The sequence below is a fragment of the Pogoniulus pusillus genome, chromosome 17, assembly GCF_015220805.1.
Source record: "Pogoniulus pusillus isolate bPogPus1 chromosome 17, bPogPus1.pri, whole genome shotgun sequence".
Lineage (NCBI taxonomy): Eukaryota > Metazoa > Chordata > Aves > Piciformes > Lybiidae > Pogoniulus > Pogoniulus pusillus.
Window position 1 is genome coordinate 4,912,398 of NC_087280.1, and position 17,596 is coordinate 4,929,993.

Sequence of the window (17,596 nt, forward strand, 5' to 3'; positions counted from 1 at the left end):
AACAGCCAAAGCCAAATCAACACCCAAAAGAAAAATAACACTTGCTTACCAGAGTATTGCTCTTCTTTATATCTTCTAAACGCTCTAAGACTGAAGTTAGGTTTGGGTCATCTGATTCTACAAACCATATTGGTGAAGAAGAGGGATAAGACTCCTGTAATAAAAAACAAACACACACATACAACACAAGACCAAACAAATTAGAAAATCTGTAAAGCTTTTAAAACTCATTCACCTCCAAAGTCTCACAACACAGCATTAAAATCCCCTTTTATTTTACTCAAAGTCAGGTAACAGAGGCTTAACACAGCAAGTTTTAAGCAACACAAGAGAAGGTGAAAGAAATCCAGCCAACTAGTTTTTCTAGTATTTCATCCTGTTTCCCTCTTGATCAGACAAAGGACATAAGAAACAGTGCTGAAAAGTTTAAGACCCTAGGGCTCAGTGGAACAGGAGAGAGAAATTTAAAAATACACTGCAAGTGATCATTACATTGTTTGGCAATCACAAGTGAAACACAAAGATTGAAACCATATCAATGCTGATTTTTCCTAAGTATTGATTCTTCCAAATACAAGCAAAACTACTTCTCCTTCAGATAGGATTATTCAAAGCATTCTAGCGCTGGCTCAGACTGAAGCAATAGCTGAAATCTCCTGCCTTGGAAGAGAAGTGAATGACTAGATCAGGATGCCAAAAATAGGCAAATCTATCTTTGTACCATGACATCTCATAGAGGTCTTTCCATGGCTGAAATATTTCTCAGTATACTGCACGCAGCGCTATCCAGAAGTCTTACCAAGTAACTTTCTTCCCCCAGTAGAGTCATAGAGCCTTTAGGCAGGTGCCAAAACACATCCTGGTGACAAATCAAATGTGTTTACAGGAACACATACTCCATTTTCCAGAGGGAGGCATGGTCAGGGCCCATACAACAAATGGAACAGATACAGACCACAACTGCTCATACAGTACACAACAGAGATTTTCCTTTCACTAAACTGCCACAGCAGGCAGCCCTTCAGAAAGTGTGGAAAAGTAAACAGAAGTTTGTTGCCTTTTCATTAGGTGTTTCAGAAAGCAATTCCACTTTCTCCAAACACAGGTTTGGTAACATTGTGAGGAGGAATGAAACACTGTAGCTTCCCACCCAGCAGCAAGTGGCTCCTCATATTATTGACATGTTTGCAAATTTTTTTGGTTGTAGTTATTTGCGGTTTCCTCTCCACTTCTCACACATTCAATTAAATTCTAGTAGCCAAGGATGATTTTCTGAACCTCAGATTGATCATCTAGATTTTATCTTCATATCCCCAAGTCACACAACATGAGGGAATTTTAATTCATTACCCCTATGGCAGTTTAAAAGGAAAAATATCCTATTTCTCATTCCAGAGACAATAAACCATGCTTCATTCTTCAACACTTAAAAGCCAAAGCTCCTACTGCTACTCTAATAGGTAACACCAAAACACACACTATGCTACACTCTTCCTTGATTACGTATTTTCTGCTTTACAGCTTAGGACAGCAGCAAGTAGTTTCAAAGAAGGAAGGTATCATACCCGTCAGTGTTACCACCTGGTCTTAAGTGATTCTCAAGTAAACTTAGCTTTAGAAAGCTCTCAAAATGCAGTTCTAGGCCTTCCTAAGTTAAACTACCTTGCCTTTTGAAAGATACTGGGTTTACTGGCATACAAAACATTATACCATTTGAAAACCAAAGGAAAAAAAGAATATTAGAATTGGGGTTTCACTAACCAAGCTTACTTTCTGACTGACCTTTAAGCTAAAGTGTTAAACCTCATAAAAGAAACCACAACTAGATAAAGGACTTCAGCAAAACCATAGCACAGCTCCCACATGGTAGCATACTCCAAAGTAGTCGTAGCTCTTGAAGTCTAGCATTCCTACCTCAAAACTGAAGCCCTTGCATAAATTTACTTTTTAACAAGGTCAATCCCTCTCCAAGTTTTGTTCTTTATTTCAAATCATAGCTAAACATCTCAGAAGAATAAATGATTTTCCTAGTATTGTGGTGCAAAGACAAACTTGTTACATATATGTCTCAGCTTCACTTTGAGGTACATCATGCACAAAGCAGAGACCTTGAAATACCTGTTCTTAACCAAGGTCCAGCATCTCAAATATCTGTTAATAAGGTCCAGTGCTCAGCTTACTAAGATTTTAAGACCTAGGAAGGCCAACAGATATGTGGTTACATGTGCTTTAGACACTCCCTTTACCAAATGCTGTACCTCAGAAAAGCGTATTTTCTCCTCAGTTTCACTTAAGACACACCTGAAAGACTAAATGTTGTCACTGCTGGAGAAACAAACTCAACTGCCAACTGTCACTGGGTTCCCCAACTAGTGCTATTCATTAAATATATTCCAGATGTTGTAGCAATAACATCTCACCCTTTTAAAATACACACAACCTACCTATAAATTCTTCTGCAACGGTGCAGTATTTTTATCTCAAGACTGTCACGCTGCATAGCAAATCTGTATGCACAATGGGGAACATCAGAAAGAAAACACTACTAACCATGTCTCTATTGCCTGAAGACTTGTTTCGGTCAGCTAGATTTCAGACCTGAACTTGTCTGGCCAGCTCATTAGGTTAAAACAGACAGCAATAGGCTAAACACTACTACCGTGACTTTAGATGACACCAACATTTCCATTAGAATATGCAAAGAAAACGCAAAAAACCCTCCAAAGCTGACTGCACCATTTGTTTCTTAAAATCCTCAGTCTCATCAGGATTCAAAAACATTCTCCAGAGAGAGTCAACATTTGGACTGTGTATGCATATTCTCTTAAAGGGTATTTTAGGCTTTTTCTCCTTTCTCCACCATAAAGATTTAATAAGCCATGTCACATTAGGACATTTGATGTCTGCAATCAGTATCCATCCCAGTCTAGGGGTGGGGGGTGTCTACACAAAAGCCTTCCCCAAAGAACTTGCAGCAAAAACTTCAGACAGGGACTTGACTAACAGTGGTACTGCCTGGTTATCAAATCTCTGCTATGTGTTTAGATATATTACACTGGCTACCTGAAAGCGCTGATGCCTTCTGCAATGAAAGACAGTCCTTCCTCACCCTTGCTCTCCCTCCCATTTATTCTGGTTTTTGCCATGACATCAACTCTTGCTGCACATGAGGAAGCACACTAGAACTTGATAACACCTGCATCACTACTGCATAGCATGTATGAATTACCATATCCTAAAAATTGTTAAATATTCACATTTCTGGTCTGCTCTAGCTTTTGAAACACGGGAACAATGCTTTTACCAGAAAGGCTTTTCTTCAACACTGCACAAGCAGGCCTGCTCATCTCTATTGGAAAAGACTGAAATTGTTAGGACTTGTGGAATATGGACACTTACTTGTATATTCCAAATTTTTCACAACAGATATTTGATATCAAGGTACAAGCTCAAACTTCCAGTTTGTTGCACTACCGAAATTCTCAAGACTCACCTGTAAATACATTTCACTTACAAACAGAAACTGCACTACGTTTCTCTGGATGTCTAAGTAATCCATATTTTTGGAACAGCTGAGTTCCACGTGGATATGAGTCACTATCTTTTGAAATACAAAACTCACACGCAAGCTTCAAACATTCTGATCCTGAGATACAAGCAAGCTCATGAGTTTGTAACAGCACAGCACACAATGAGAACCTGAGCTTGTGGTTTGTAAGGTCAAATCGCTGAACTTCACGCAAGCTGATTGTGTTGAGAAAATTAAGTCAGCTTTTTCTCCATATCTGCATCCTCTAGAGAGAAGAGATGGATTTGAGTCATGCAAAAAATACAGTCTTCCTAAATACAGTGTTTCATGACATGAACCCTAGAATAGCAGTTATTTTACTTTCACTTCTCAGTGGCTAAACCTCCCTTTATTTGGGGCCTTTTACACACAGCTGACAGGGATTTTTGTCTAATATAGTCTAAATTAGCTGCATAGGTATCACCCATCTCCAGTGTTTGCAATCTTTTATGCAACCACTCTTATATGACACTTTCCAGCAAAAAAATCAGCACAAGAGGCAGAGGCTAGAAAGCTTAGAATTGGGCAGTTTTCACAAGCCAGTGCACACTGTACAGCTTGGAGAGCTAATGCAATTGCTCACTAAGACACGACACGCTGAGATGACATCACATCTAGCATGCACCGAGGCCTGAGGACAAAGGCTGTATGTTTACAGCCAGTCCAGATACAATTGCAATTCATGGGATCATCACTTCTAGAGAGCCTTTGTATTAACATCAGGGCAGATTGGGAGCTTTGTCAACACAAACGCCGCCGTAACAGAATGCAGTAGAAGAATGTAGCCTACTAATAAACATAAAAGTACAAAGAGAATAAAGCCCTGCATTCCTGCCACTAGAACAATTTCAGAACATATCAAATCACTTAGGAACACCACTGTGTAGTACAAGAACGCACGATCTCACTGTTCAGACATGCTGCTGCATCCACTGTAAGAGGCTCAACTTGTTTTGCCAACAATTTAGCTTAGTAAAAAAAAGGGAAAGGGAGGAGAATGAAACATGACAGAAGACACCAGGGATGTAGAAAAACAGCGACTCCTGCACAAAGATCTGTTATCTAAGTAGGTCCTATCTAAGCTTTCTCATCCTTAACAATAAAGCTGTTTCACTTGTAATGTTATGTAATCTTTATCCTGCTGCGTAAAGCTACTGCAACACAATTTCAGTGTTACCAAGACATTTTTAAAGCAAGCTAGATTACCACCATGCTGCTGAAACTGTGAAGTTGCCAAATTAGAACAGCCCATCTTGCTGACGTTTCCAAGATTACAACAAACTGTACACAATTTGCTATGAGGAACAACATCTCCTTGTACACAACGGAGCCATTTTATGGTCACCAAATGGTAGGAGCACACAGATTTAAAGCACACACCACCAACACTAGGATTAAAAAACACACAACCAAAACAATTACATGCTGACAGTTCTTCATTGTCTTTAATTTCCACATCATCAGGGATTTAAAAAGCATTTGTTTCCCTTTTAAAATTCCTAAGCATGCTGGTTAAACAAAATCCAACCAATTGTATTTATTTTCTGTTCCCAAGCATTACAAAATCTATCATGTACATAGCCTAGCTCTGTCCTTTTTATACCAGCCTCAACTACAACCTGTAACAGCACTACTAATTTATGCTCTCAGTACTAAAAAATTTACCCATTCCCCTTTATTTCCAAATAACATAGTATCAACACCTCAGATCTTTTAAACAGCTTAATTGATTTGAGAAGGCCATGAAGAGATCATTCTAGCTCACACAAATCTTGGTAATGAATTAAGTAAATCCTAATGTAAGAAGACATTTCAGAGGACTAACACAGTCTTTTCAAGGTGAATACATCTGCAGCAATAAATACACATCAACTAATTGATCTGAAAGAATAGATGGCTTTGTCACAGTAGACATCCTGGTGCTACCAAGTTTGCTTGGATTAAACAGCAGGATTTTTTTTTAACAATAAAATCATGTGTCACTCAACTAGGGATCCCCAATCCACACAAACATTAAAAAACACTACTGAAGATTGAACTATATAAGTAGCTATAAATTAACACATATGATTTGAGACTGTTGGTCAATAACTAATGAATTTTTCACCTGTGTCAATTTACCTTTTGAGAGAAAAGGCTCCACAAAATTAATATTAACAAAAATATCGGGGCTTGAGAATATAATCTTACAGCCAAAATTTATCTTGATGACCATAAAACACTAGTATTTGGAGCTTCTTTAGAGCATTAATTACACAGCTGGCAGACTGCTGCTTGTTATTAGAGACCAAATCTTCCACGGGCAGCTTAAGACAGGGAAAAAAAAAAAAAAAAAAAAAAGTGTTTTCTACCCCTAGGTGTTTCAAGTTCCCAGGAAACCTACAGGCCATGAAGCTTCAGAAGTTAGACCATCACCTGCCCTGACATCCCATTCCTTTTAATTAAAAAAGGACAGCACGAAGGGTCACTTCGAACTCAGGTTATTCTAAGAGCTGATTAGAAATAACCTAACAAAAAATTTCCCCGAAAACTCAAGCTACTGAAACTACCAGAACGTTCAAATTCCAAACAGACACCAGTCTGCTGCACAGACTGAATAAATTGTTAAATACTACAAGACTTAATTTCTAAGTTCAAGTAAAAGTTTTCAGATTTACATGTGAGAGCATGTAAACAGCTGGGTGATTCTAAAGTTCTAAAAGGTAAGTGCATGCAGTGGGGGGTGGGGGTGGGTTAAAACTGAAATTTCATCTTGGGGTTTGGGAGGAAGCAAAGTGAATTTTCCCCATCTCTACCGGACAAGGGGGAAATGTAAACCTGCTTTTCCTTTTGAATTTTAAGGCTGTAAACAGCTCAATGTGTGTAAGCAGGACATCTTTTGTTCCCTAGAGTTCAGTTAAACAGAGATAACTGTTCCCATGACACAGAAAGCAAGCTCTTCCTGAAGCCAAAGCCTGACCTGCTGGGTTCAGTGAGAACATTTGTAACTAGTCCTGCATTTGGTAAGGCATCAAGTTCAACGGACTAAGATACTTCTCTCAGGTGGCCAGCGCCAGAACAAGAGGACACAGACTCAGGCTGCACCAGGGGAGATTTAGGCTCGAGGTGAGGAGAAAGTTCTTCCCTGAGAGAGTCATTGGACACTGGAATGGGCTGCCCGGGGAGGTGGTGGAGTCACCGTCCCTGGAGCTGTTCAAGGCAAGATTGGACGTGGCACTTGGTGCCATGGTCTGGCCTTGAGCTCTGTGGTAAAGGGTTGGACTTGATGATCTGTGAGGTCTCTTCCAACCCTGATAATACTGTGATACATGTATCTCTTGCAAAAACAGAAAATTACTGCAATTCTGCCCTCAAGTTTCATGAGTGTCTTGACAGCTACAGCCTATACAAGACAAGGCCAGACGAAGTAGCATGCTTTAGCCAGACCCCAGAAGTTTGCAAGAGCTTAATCATCTTGCACCTTTATGTGAAGTAGGTGAAAGAATCCCATAATCCAGGTCTAATATGCTTGTCACTGGGGGAACTGAATACCTTCATAGAGCATTGAAATGACAGAGTCACGACTTCCCTCTCACCAGCTCTTCAGGCAACAGGGCAAGTGTGGAACAGTATCTTGGTTTAGAATTAAATAGAGTCCTGTTAGAAAAGGCAAGGTCAGTGGCATATGCCTCACAGGAAGACCATAAATAACAGCTCTATAGGTGCCTGTACAACTCTCCACAATCACAAGTTGTCTCAAGCAAAAATAAACACAGTTCTCTGTACAAAAAAGTTCTGCTGATTACAAGAGTCTACTACAAAAGCAAACACAAGGAAATGTTTCTGTTGAGAGCACACATCCCAGTCGTGGACAACACTTTCCACAATTGACATCCTTTTGAGCAGACCAAAGCAGTTCCCTTCCTGCCAGACCAGGCCTTCATAGACACATGTGCAGCCGTCTGTCACTTGGTACCTTCCACAGCCAATTTCCATGAGTGCACATGGCCTACAACATGTTCTTAAATGAAAAGCCTAGATTAGAGATTTTTTTTAATAATCTATAAATTCAGCAACATCTGCAAGAGCAAATATTCACAAGACAGTGACCACAGCACAGCTAAACAAGTTTTTCAATGGCAATTTGCCCACCTAACTACTGTGAGGCCCAAGAAGCTTGTACTTTGCAGCTTCATCTGCACAAAATCATTTGTTTAACCCAAGCGCATAGAATTCTCTTGCAATCAGGCAATCTTTAATTTATGTACATTGGGGACAACAACAGACAAGATTTTTAGGCAACAAAAATCCTGAAAAAGCCCTAAGTAAATGTTGCTTTCAAATAGGCAGATACACGAGGCCAACCAATTCAACATTAGTGAAACAACCTAAACTACTTGTGTGTTTTGCATCCATGTCTCTGTCCAGGTACACATGGAAATCTCTCAATACTCAAACAGCACTACTTTAGGACGCCATAATTCTTACATATTAGTTCTTTCAGTCAAGTTTTTTTAGCCATTCATTCTTGAAACTATTTACAAACTGTCCCACTTACAGACTCCAATAGGCAAAAATCACCCATTGCCCTCGGAAAAAAAAGTTATCAGACTCACCAGTTGCCACCACCTCACTCATTCCTCTTACCAACCACAAGGCAGCAGGCTACCTGTCATCCAGCACAATGGAACTACAGGGAACTGAAATAGGAATTTCAACCATAAAAACAAAACAGGCACTTTCCAGATATACCAGCTACTGCTTTTTGCTGGGAAGCAACATTTTACTCTGTGTCATCACCATAACCCAGTACTGCCATCTATACATTCAAATCCACAGAAAAGACAAACACTTTTAACCCTTTCATATGGACCCAATGTAACATTCTCCACATGTTTATGTGCTATTGCTTGAATAGAACTCTCCAGTAAACACTAAGCATGATTTAGCTAGCAGCATAGCAAAGTGACAATTGTTCAAGAGCAGCATGCAGACTCTGAAAACGGAAACTGTTGTTGTGGACTGATCCAGTTAAACAGGCTAAGGAACGGTTCTTTGCCAATACTATGAAGAGCAACAAACAAAATTAGAGGATCCACACTGGAAACTGAGCAAAGAACCCAGGATTGCTAGAAACTTGCTTATTGGGAAGAAAGTTGCCAAGCTAAGACTAGAAACCAGATTTTTACCAGAGCACCCTACAGAAGTTACATTGACCTATCTTGCTTCTCAAACAAAAACCCCACTGTGTTCTTGTACTCTTGTCTTGACAGCTGTCAGGGGATAACTGTTCTAAAGCCCTCAGCTACAAGAGGTTCTCTTTAATGCATGCAGTATACACACTCACATTAGCAATGATTTATCTAATGAGCACCTAGATACATGCAATAAAGAGAAATGTGTTTGGGAATCTGCTTCTCCAATGCTCTTTACTAGTAGCATTCCTGAAGAAAGTCTGGTTACTTGAAATAAGTACTCATCCTAATCATCAGATGTGCCTAATTACCTGCTTCTGCAAACCACACAGGCAACAACATTGAGAAAAACTATCATCAACATTACTCAAAGACATAACAGCAAGAAATCGCTTTTAATATAGCTAGAAAGGAAGAAATGGTTACAACTTAAGTTGCAACATCACTGCCTCACTAACTTCACCTGAAAAAGCTTTCTAGTAGATAAACATGCTCCTTCCTTCATCACTTCACCACTGTCACTTGTGCACGTGACATGCAAAGTAATGTCACTTAACACTGTCATAGAAAAATGCAGTCTTTCCCTTCTTTCTCCATTATCTTAACCTTCAGGAATGTACACCTTTCAAGTGTTCAAATCACCCCCTTCCTCCTTCCAAAAGCATGGTGCTCCTTCTCCCTCTCTAAGAACATCTTTTTTCTGTCTTTTGCCCTTACAAACTCACTGTGCCCCAGATGCACGTGTAGAGTCAAGGTTGTTTCATTCTCACCTACTGCCAACAGCTCTGTTGCTCCACTGCTCTTACACCCAAGGAGCACTCCAGTCACTACCTGCCAGGCTCCTAAGTCCCCCACTCACAGATACCCACCCGCTTTGACCACTGCTCAGTCAGCGGCCTTCAGATGAGAGACATTTAGATGGCACTTTTCTTTGTCCCACACACAAAATTTCAGTACCACGGAGTTCAGCTAGTGTTTATCATTAGTAAGGTGAAGGCCACACACTCACCACAGTTACTTCCTACTGCAGAAATTCAAGGAAGCCTGTATCTTGAACACCTGTGTGGAGGACAGGTGCTACTACAAAAGTTCTGACAGAGATTATGTCTCTGCCTTTCCGAATGCATGCAGAAGAAACTACCCCAAGACCTGCTCAGAGTGGTAAAAACAGATTTCTGAGCATAAGTAGAATATAGTCCAAACCAAATCTGAACAAATCATGCACTAACCACAATAACACAAGAAGATCTTGCATGCATGAAATAAAGCAACAAAACATGTAAGGTGATTATTTTAATATTATTTAAGCTGGAAGCAGGAAATCGCAAAGACATGCACTAGGTGATGTGGTTATTTCAAGCAAAGATCAGCTGAGAACTATTATGATTATATCAGCTTTAGCTGGACTGAGCATTATAAGAGTTACACACTAAATGAGCTAGTGATAGGTCATTTTCACTTCTCATACAGACCTGGCACCTGAACAAATACAGTGGAATGCTTATTAAACCATAAATCATCATCTCTCTTAAACATGGCATATTACTACAGTCAAAAAAAGCCACAGAACACAACACCAACGCCAGCCAGGAATTCAGGGGTTTATAACCTTCAAAACCACATAAAGGTGAATGACCTGTCAGCTTGAACAGCAGTTCACACCAAGGCATAGCTAAAATTGTAGCTATTTCTGTTACTCAGCTTCCATAAATATTTGTTCCTATACAGAAGGTTTGCCTGTATTAAAACAAACAAACAATTTAGGAAACTGCCTCCATCTTCCATGCCTCAAAAGCATTTTATAAATAAACTACTTTTTGTTAGTCTGGTCCAGTTGTCTCTGTACCAAATCAAACACTCTGGTCTACCAGCCTGTTGTCAGCTCAGGTATTCCACACAGGAGAAACTATCCCAGCACTGCTGAGGACTCCGCCAGCACTTGGCAAGCAGCTGTGTGTCAGCAGTGCTGGCTTCAGCAGCCTTCCCCAGCACTCACTCCACTGCCCTCTGTTGTGTCAGTACAGCTGTTTGTGCAGCCACAGTGACCCAGACTGGGAAATGATCCAGATTAACAACCTAGTAGAGAATTTTTACATGCCAGCCAGGTCCTTAGTCCGGTAAACTCAATTTTGGCCACTTCAAGACACATGGACTTTGCTGGTCTGTAAGCAACAGCAGAATTAATGAGTGCGTGGGACACCATCCTACTTTGTTCTTCCTAGCAATCATAACTTTCAATTCATGTTGAGGATATCAACAAATCACACTCAATATCCCCTGGCATAAAACAGAAAAAACACCTGCAGATTCAATAGTCTCTGAACAAGTCTGACAGAAAGAAGTCACTTTTTTGGGAAGACATGTGGTCAACCTGATGAATAACTTCTGATTTTACAGAGTTCCATGGTAGACAAACTACCACAATACATTTGGAAGCATGACCTTATTTTACAGAACAGCACTACTCCTTTATTTTTCTGATTTGATGACAAAAAGCTTCGATAGAAAAGCCAAATATCTCCCCATCATTAAAAAAAAATTAATTAAAATATACATCTATATTTATGTCTAGACCAACAGTACACTTCTTGTAGCTAAAGGACGGACTCTGGCAACGCCAAAACCACCAGTCCAATCTGGCACAATGTAACTAATATTGGCAACAGAAGTCAAAGGCAACCCTCACATGACATCAAATGCCTGTTTCACAGTAGCCCTACTTCAAGTTACTCTTAAAAATCAGTAACTATGAAGAAACATATGGAAATCACCAAGTATCTTTTAGTCTTCTTTACAAAAGTCTCCTGAACAGTTAAAGTAAGGAAGCATGCTGAGCAAAAAGTTGATTAATTAAAGCAAGTATTGTAAAAAGAATTCAAGTTCAGGGACACTTCCTTTGAGCACCACAACAGTCCCGGACCTGAAATTATTGTATCATCAATTCACATAAGTAACCCATTTTAAGTAAGTACAACTTCCTGTCTATTAAAACCTCAACAAAAACCAGCACTTATATTTGAGGCCCACCACTAGGGCATTCTAGGATACTTCAGGAGCACTTCACATTTCATGGAGGGCACAGAACTGCTTGCAAAGTCCTGAAGTACTGTTTACAGCCTTTCACATATAGCACAACTAAGATTTGGTGTCAGAAAACAAGGTTCTATCCACGACTTCCAGACAAAAGATTCCTCCTACTCCTTTCTGCAGTATTTTTCCCCAATTGCAGTCTTGGCATAGAAAGACTATTTGTTGGCTAATTTTGGTTTGCTAAATAAAACAAGACCAAACTTCCCAGTTTCTACTGCAGAAGTTATGTTTGGTAGTAGTTTACATGAGTGCCTTTTTAAAAACACCAAGTACATCCAACTCTAGTAAAAAAAAAATATTATCAAGACAAATTTGTAGATGCTTTATTTAGTGCTAGTATCCATATGCTGCAAGACCAAAGTCTCAACCTCGGCAGGAAATGTTCAGTGATCTAAAAAAACCCCATGTGTATATATAAAATATGTCTTGGACTGATCCATTTATTATGTTGATACATAATAAATTGTTGTGTATAAATTATCAACCTGTTCCAGAGGTTATCAGCTGTTGAGACATTAGGTAGGAGTGCAGTTCATACGAAAACCTTATGCCTTTGAAGAACTACTGCATGTTCTAATGCACTCACCCCCTGTATATACACAGCTCATCAAAAGCCTCACAGGTAACAGCTTTTCATAGACTCTGATTTAGAAGGGAAAATAAAGTCATCTCCCATCAACTGCAGTTAAGCACAGACATCAATCTTTTCAAGAAGTCTTTAATAGCAGCTTCCAACTCTGATTTAACAGGGCATTCCTTAGTAACAGCAGAAGATATTCCTTTTCAGCAGAGAAGCAGGATACTGGAGACAGCCCTATTATCTGAATCGAGTTCATGTAGAAAGGATACCACTGCACATCAAAGTATGCTTGGGGCAAAATCTGCTCACCCTACCTCCAAGCACTGCATGAGGACACAATTTCAATAGTAGTTTTGTTTATAGGTGAAGGAGTACTAATACACAGTTTCTCTCTGAAGAAATCAGATTAAAAATACAAGATACGTTACAGCAGCCCAAATCAACCCTCCTCCTTACAACAAAAAGGAAAAGAATACAGAAATAGAACTCCAGAACGAAGACACTGTTGCTGACATAACAAAATGGGAATGCAAAGGTACACAGCCTGAACAAGTTCAATAATTAGATCCTTCTTGGGAATAAGCAGCAATGTCTGACAGGAATAACTCCACCCTAAAGTGCCTCTTTTAAAATAATCTGATTAACCATTTAAGTTCCAAGACAGGTCACTATCAGAAATAAGGACAAAATTGAATGCAGTTTTGCTTGTGACTTTATGAAACAAAAGAGACACCAGTCAAACATGCCTGGCTTTAATTTCAAGCACTATTCAGGATTGCAGGTAGACTACTCCCAGGATGTTACAGCACATACTCAATTTTGACAGTTCTATGAATTCATGCCGCAGACAATCAGAACATCACCTCAGTGAGAAATTTCAGGGCAGACTTCTAATCTAACTGTGGAATTTAGTCTAAGACTTTTTAAGAGATCCACACAGTTCTTAAGCAGACAGTCCAAGAGAAGGCTTCTCCTTTCCTCTGCTTTCTCTCTCTCAGACTGGAGCAATGAAAAAGTCCCATTGTGAAGATCACAGCAACTTAGCTACCAGGTCTCTTTCGAGACTTAGTACAGAAGCTGCTGGAAACTTCCTTTCCTAACAGGCTTTTCTCCATCTGTATCTACTACTAGACAGCTTTCTTATTGGGTAAAACACTGATGTATCTCAAAAGAACTCAAAAAATTAAACTTATTCTTGAGCTTTGTGCTTATTCTTCCCCTTAACACAATTCTCAAGCATCCAGATGAACAATCTACTGTAAGCTTGATGAGGACTGTAGAAGTGAACCTGGTTAAAAGCAGCAAACAGCAAGTTATATTTGTACCATGTGTTTGTACCATGTAGTAGCTTCTCATGCAGAGTGAGTCTCCCTCCAAAAAAAAACACACCAAACATTCACCAACAATTTCATAGCCTTACCATTTTTTGCATGCTACTATGGCCATTTTAAAGCCTAGGTCCCTCAGCATCTGCCCATCCAATGAAACACAGTAAACAGCTTAAGACTTTTTCCACTTTAATGTACACACAGGAAAAAAAAGTCCAGGCAGTCAGAAGTCAGAGCCAATGAACTCCACTGAGGAGAGGGAGCAGAGCTAAAACACTTCTGTCACATATAATTTTAACACTTGTGCCAAACAACTAAGAGAGGTATCCAGAGGTCAGCTCTCCCTTTTTGGCTCTGTCATCTGATGTTCACTTAAGACGGCCACCTCTGTATCACAGGTTGCCCTCACCCACTGAACAGATATGGAAAACGGTCACCTACCTCAAAGACACAAAAAATAATCAACACTGGAGAACATCAAGCTGTTCACACACAACTGTGAAACACAAGTTAAAAGCATCTCAGACACAGCCTTTTTTAGAGCTTAAGTCTCAGCTCTGAAGTCTGAAACAACTCTTTTTATGTTCTTTTTGCAAGTTCATACACCACAATTCTAATGGCATGCAAAGGACCTCTTGACCTTTAGGGCAACTGACTGTAGTAGAAGATTGCAGACACTGTTTCCTCATTAATACATAAAAACACCAGGAGTGGCCTAAGCCTGTTTCTTGCTTACTCAGACACACCTCAGCCAATGACCTACAATTAAGTGGGCATATTTCTTTGCAAGTTTAAGAATTACTATCAAAAGCAGCTGCAACAGAAGCAGCCTCTGAAGCAGATATAAAACACAGCACAGGCACAAACCCAAAACTTCAGGCCTTACTACTGTCTTACACGTCACTTGGCAAAGGAAAAATATCCCATCAAACACAATTCGGAACTGAGGGTACGCAATCATCAAACCTTTTACTTCACTCTTTAGAGAAAGACTTATGGAATAGATCATATTGCATGGAAATCAACTGCCAGACTTTTCAGTGGTGAAAAACTCTGGCAATGACATTTGAAGAAGTCACATAACTCATCTTCAGATAGGACACATCTAAAAAGAACACCCAATAGAAAGCATCTTGTATCTTACAAGCATACACAAACATCCCACAAACCAAACATGCCCCACGACCACAAATCTGACTTTTCATGACAGTCACCTGTAAAACCTTAAAAATCCTCTTAAGTCTCCTTTAATAAAGCTACTTTAAGATAAGTAAGGATCTGACCAAGATTATTAGATTTGCCTGGTTTACACGCACATTTCCCCCTTTTCGTAGGCAGTTAACTGTCATCCTTTATAGGTAAAAGATGAAAAAGCCCTAGAGCTCATCTTGCTCAATTCCCAATGTACTAACCCTATTTCCAGCCATGCAAAATTTTCCATACTCCATTCTTCAGCCGGGTCTTGACAAGGCATTTAAATTCACTTGTAATTAGTCAGTCCAATAAAAACGAACCTCCAGCACCTCCATGTATATGAGTCACAGACACCAATATACTCAACTCCTTCGAGCAGTTCAGGCCCTAAACTTTTAAAAGCACAGAGAATTTTTACCATGGCAGATAATACCAAACGTTTTACTTTGCTTCACTCCTACTCATTCAAAACAAACAACTCCCAAGGACTTTAAGAGGCGTTAAAGAAAAAATAAAATAACCGAACCCAACACAAACTCAGAGAGAGAGGAGAAATGCCGAAGCAAAGCACAGGTGAAATCCCCGAGAAGCGACAGGCTGTCCATACCCCTTACAAAGTAAACATCACCATTATGAGAAAACAACCCTACGGCAAAAGGCCAGAGACACTACTTCATCCCTCCACGACGACAAGAATTAGTAGTTTCCCCGTCCCTCCCCCACAGCGGCCGCCCCCGCTGAGCCTCCCGGGCTGACCCGCACGGGGGCAAGGCCGGGCCCGCTTGGGTCAGGGCAGGCCGCCCCGCTCCAGGCCGCGGCGGTGTGGCGCACTCAGTAAAGCGCTCGCCCTCCGCCTCCCTCCCGGGCTCCCACCTCTCGGGGCATCAAGAAAAACACTCCTCACGTCCCGCCGAGGCACTGCTAGGACAGAGGGGAATAGAAAGAGCCACTCTACCCTCCACGTCGCTCTTCCGCTGCCCCAGGGGACGGCCCCGCGGCGAGAAGCCGGCTCTGGGACTCTCTAACCGCTGCCCCGGGCCCGGCCGCCCTTTGTTCCGGCCCGCGTCCTTTCCCCGCACCTCCCCGGCGAGAGCCCCCCAGAGAGGCTGCTGGGCCTCAGCCTCGGCTGGGAAGAGGCCGAAGACGCCCGCTCCCTAACTTTTATTATGGTGGCGGTGGAGAGGAAACACAGAGCCCTCTGCGGCGGGGAAACGGGCCCGGGCGCCTCGGCAGCCCCCTGCCCCAGCGCCCACGGCGGGCAGAGGCCCCGGTACCCCCGCTGCTGAGTCACCCCCGCAGGGGGGCTGTGCCCCCTCCCCGCGCCCCGCAGACAATGGCGAGGGCGGGCCATGCCCCGGCCCTCCCCCGCCGTCCCCAGCCCCGCTCGGCCCCCGCACCGTGATGTTGCAGTGGATGGTGAGCGGCGGCGGCGGCTGCGGGCTGGAGCCTGGCGGCGGCGGCAGAAGCACGAACTGACAGTGGAGCTCGTCCAGTTTCCAGGAAACGATGCGGAAGCGCTCGTGGTCTTTGTCGAAGATGGACTCGAGGAACTTCAGCTCGGCCTTGAGCCCTGACACCGACATCCTGGCCTCATCTCCGGGCCCGGGCCTGCGCCGCCTCACCCGCTGTGCTGCCGCCGCCTCCCTCAGCCCAGCCCGACCCTGGCCCCGGCCGCGCCTGCGGGGCGGAAGATGGCGGGAGGGGCCGGGGCAGCCCCAGCCGGCTGGGAGACGGCGAACGCGGCGGCAGCTCCCTTTGTACCAGCCTTCTACACCCACCCGCTCACTTAAAAGGGCAATAGCGCTGCTTACTCCCCCTTCCCCTTCCTCCCAGCAGGCTGGGCCAGGCCCGCCAGCCGCCCCGCCCTCGCCCTGCCCTCCTTCCGCTAGACCGGCCCCACTCCGGGACACGCACAGCAGGGCTGGGCCGCCCTCTGCTCCTCCCCCGGGGCCGCCACCCGCCTTCCCGCGCCCGCCCCAGCGCCTCCGGTCAGCGCCGCAGGTCACCGCCGCGCCCGTCCCGGGCATCGCCAAGCTGCCCCACGGTGCCCTCGGGGCTCTGCCCGCCTACCTCAGCCTCTGCCCATGCTCTCCGCTGCCCCGGCTCGGAGCCCTCCAGGCCGCCTGCTCCCACCAGCCCGGCGCCGAAGGCAATGACTGTTCGCCCGGCTTCATCCTCTTCTGCCGCTCAGCCCTGCGGGAGGGCATGCGGAGCCTCCTTCCGCACCGCACTTGGATTTTACCGCGAAAACGCTGCAGCTTGGGTTTGCAGTTGTCATCTCAGTGTCCTGCTAGTGCTCTAGAACTCCCAGAGATCAGACAACATAAACCAGGAATTCCTGCCCCGACATTTCTGACGAGTCAGTACAAATAAAACTTGGAATCTATCCTTGCAGGCTGGAAAGTGGTAATAGAGTCAAATAAAATTGTTGGTGTTGCACTGAAGTTCAACTGCAGTTCGTTGTACAATATTTTACACCCCAGAAGGAGCATCACAAAGCATGAAAACAGAGCAAAGGGAATGCTTGCTACATTCAGGGATCAAGACGTTCTACCTCTATTTCTTTTGGTTTCTGACACTGGGAGAATCATCTCCGCACCTTTATTTGTCCATTAGTTTTGTCTATGGGCAGCAGACAGCAACTTGGGAACAAGAGCCAGCT

General features: G+C 42.7%; 1 protein-coding gene across 2 annotated transcripts in view; it reads right to left on the reverse strand.

The window, feature by feature from the left end:
* Positions 1-16,775, reverse strand: part of UBE2Q2 (ubiquitin conjugating enzyme E2 Q2) — a 50,464-nt gene extending 33,689 nt beyond the window's left edge. The window contains exons 1-2 of one of the 2 annotated variants that reach the window (XM_064157331.1): positions 16,332-16,775; positions 50-154 (exon numbers count right to left, since the gene is read on the reverse strand). In XM_064157331.1, the coding sequence (XP_064013401.1) occupies positions 50-154; positions 16,332-16,517 (291 nt within the window). In that variant the 5' untranslated portion in view covers positions 16,518-16,775. The remainder of the gene's footprint in view (positions 1-49; positions 155-16,331) is intronic. The other variant, XM_064157332.1, reaches the window with a different exon arrangement.
* Between the last annotated feature and the right edge of the window lie 821 nt (positions 16,776-17,596).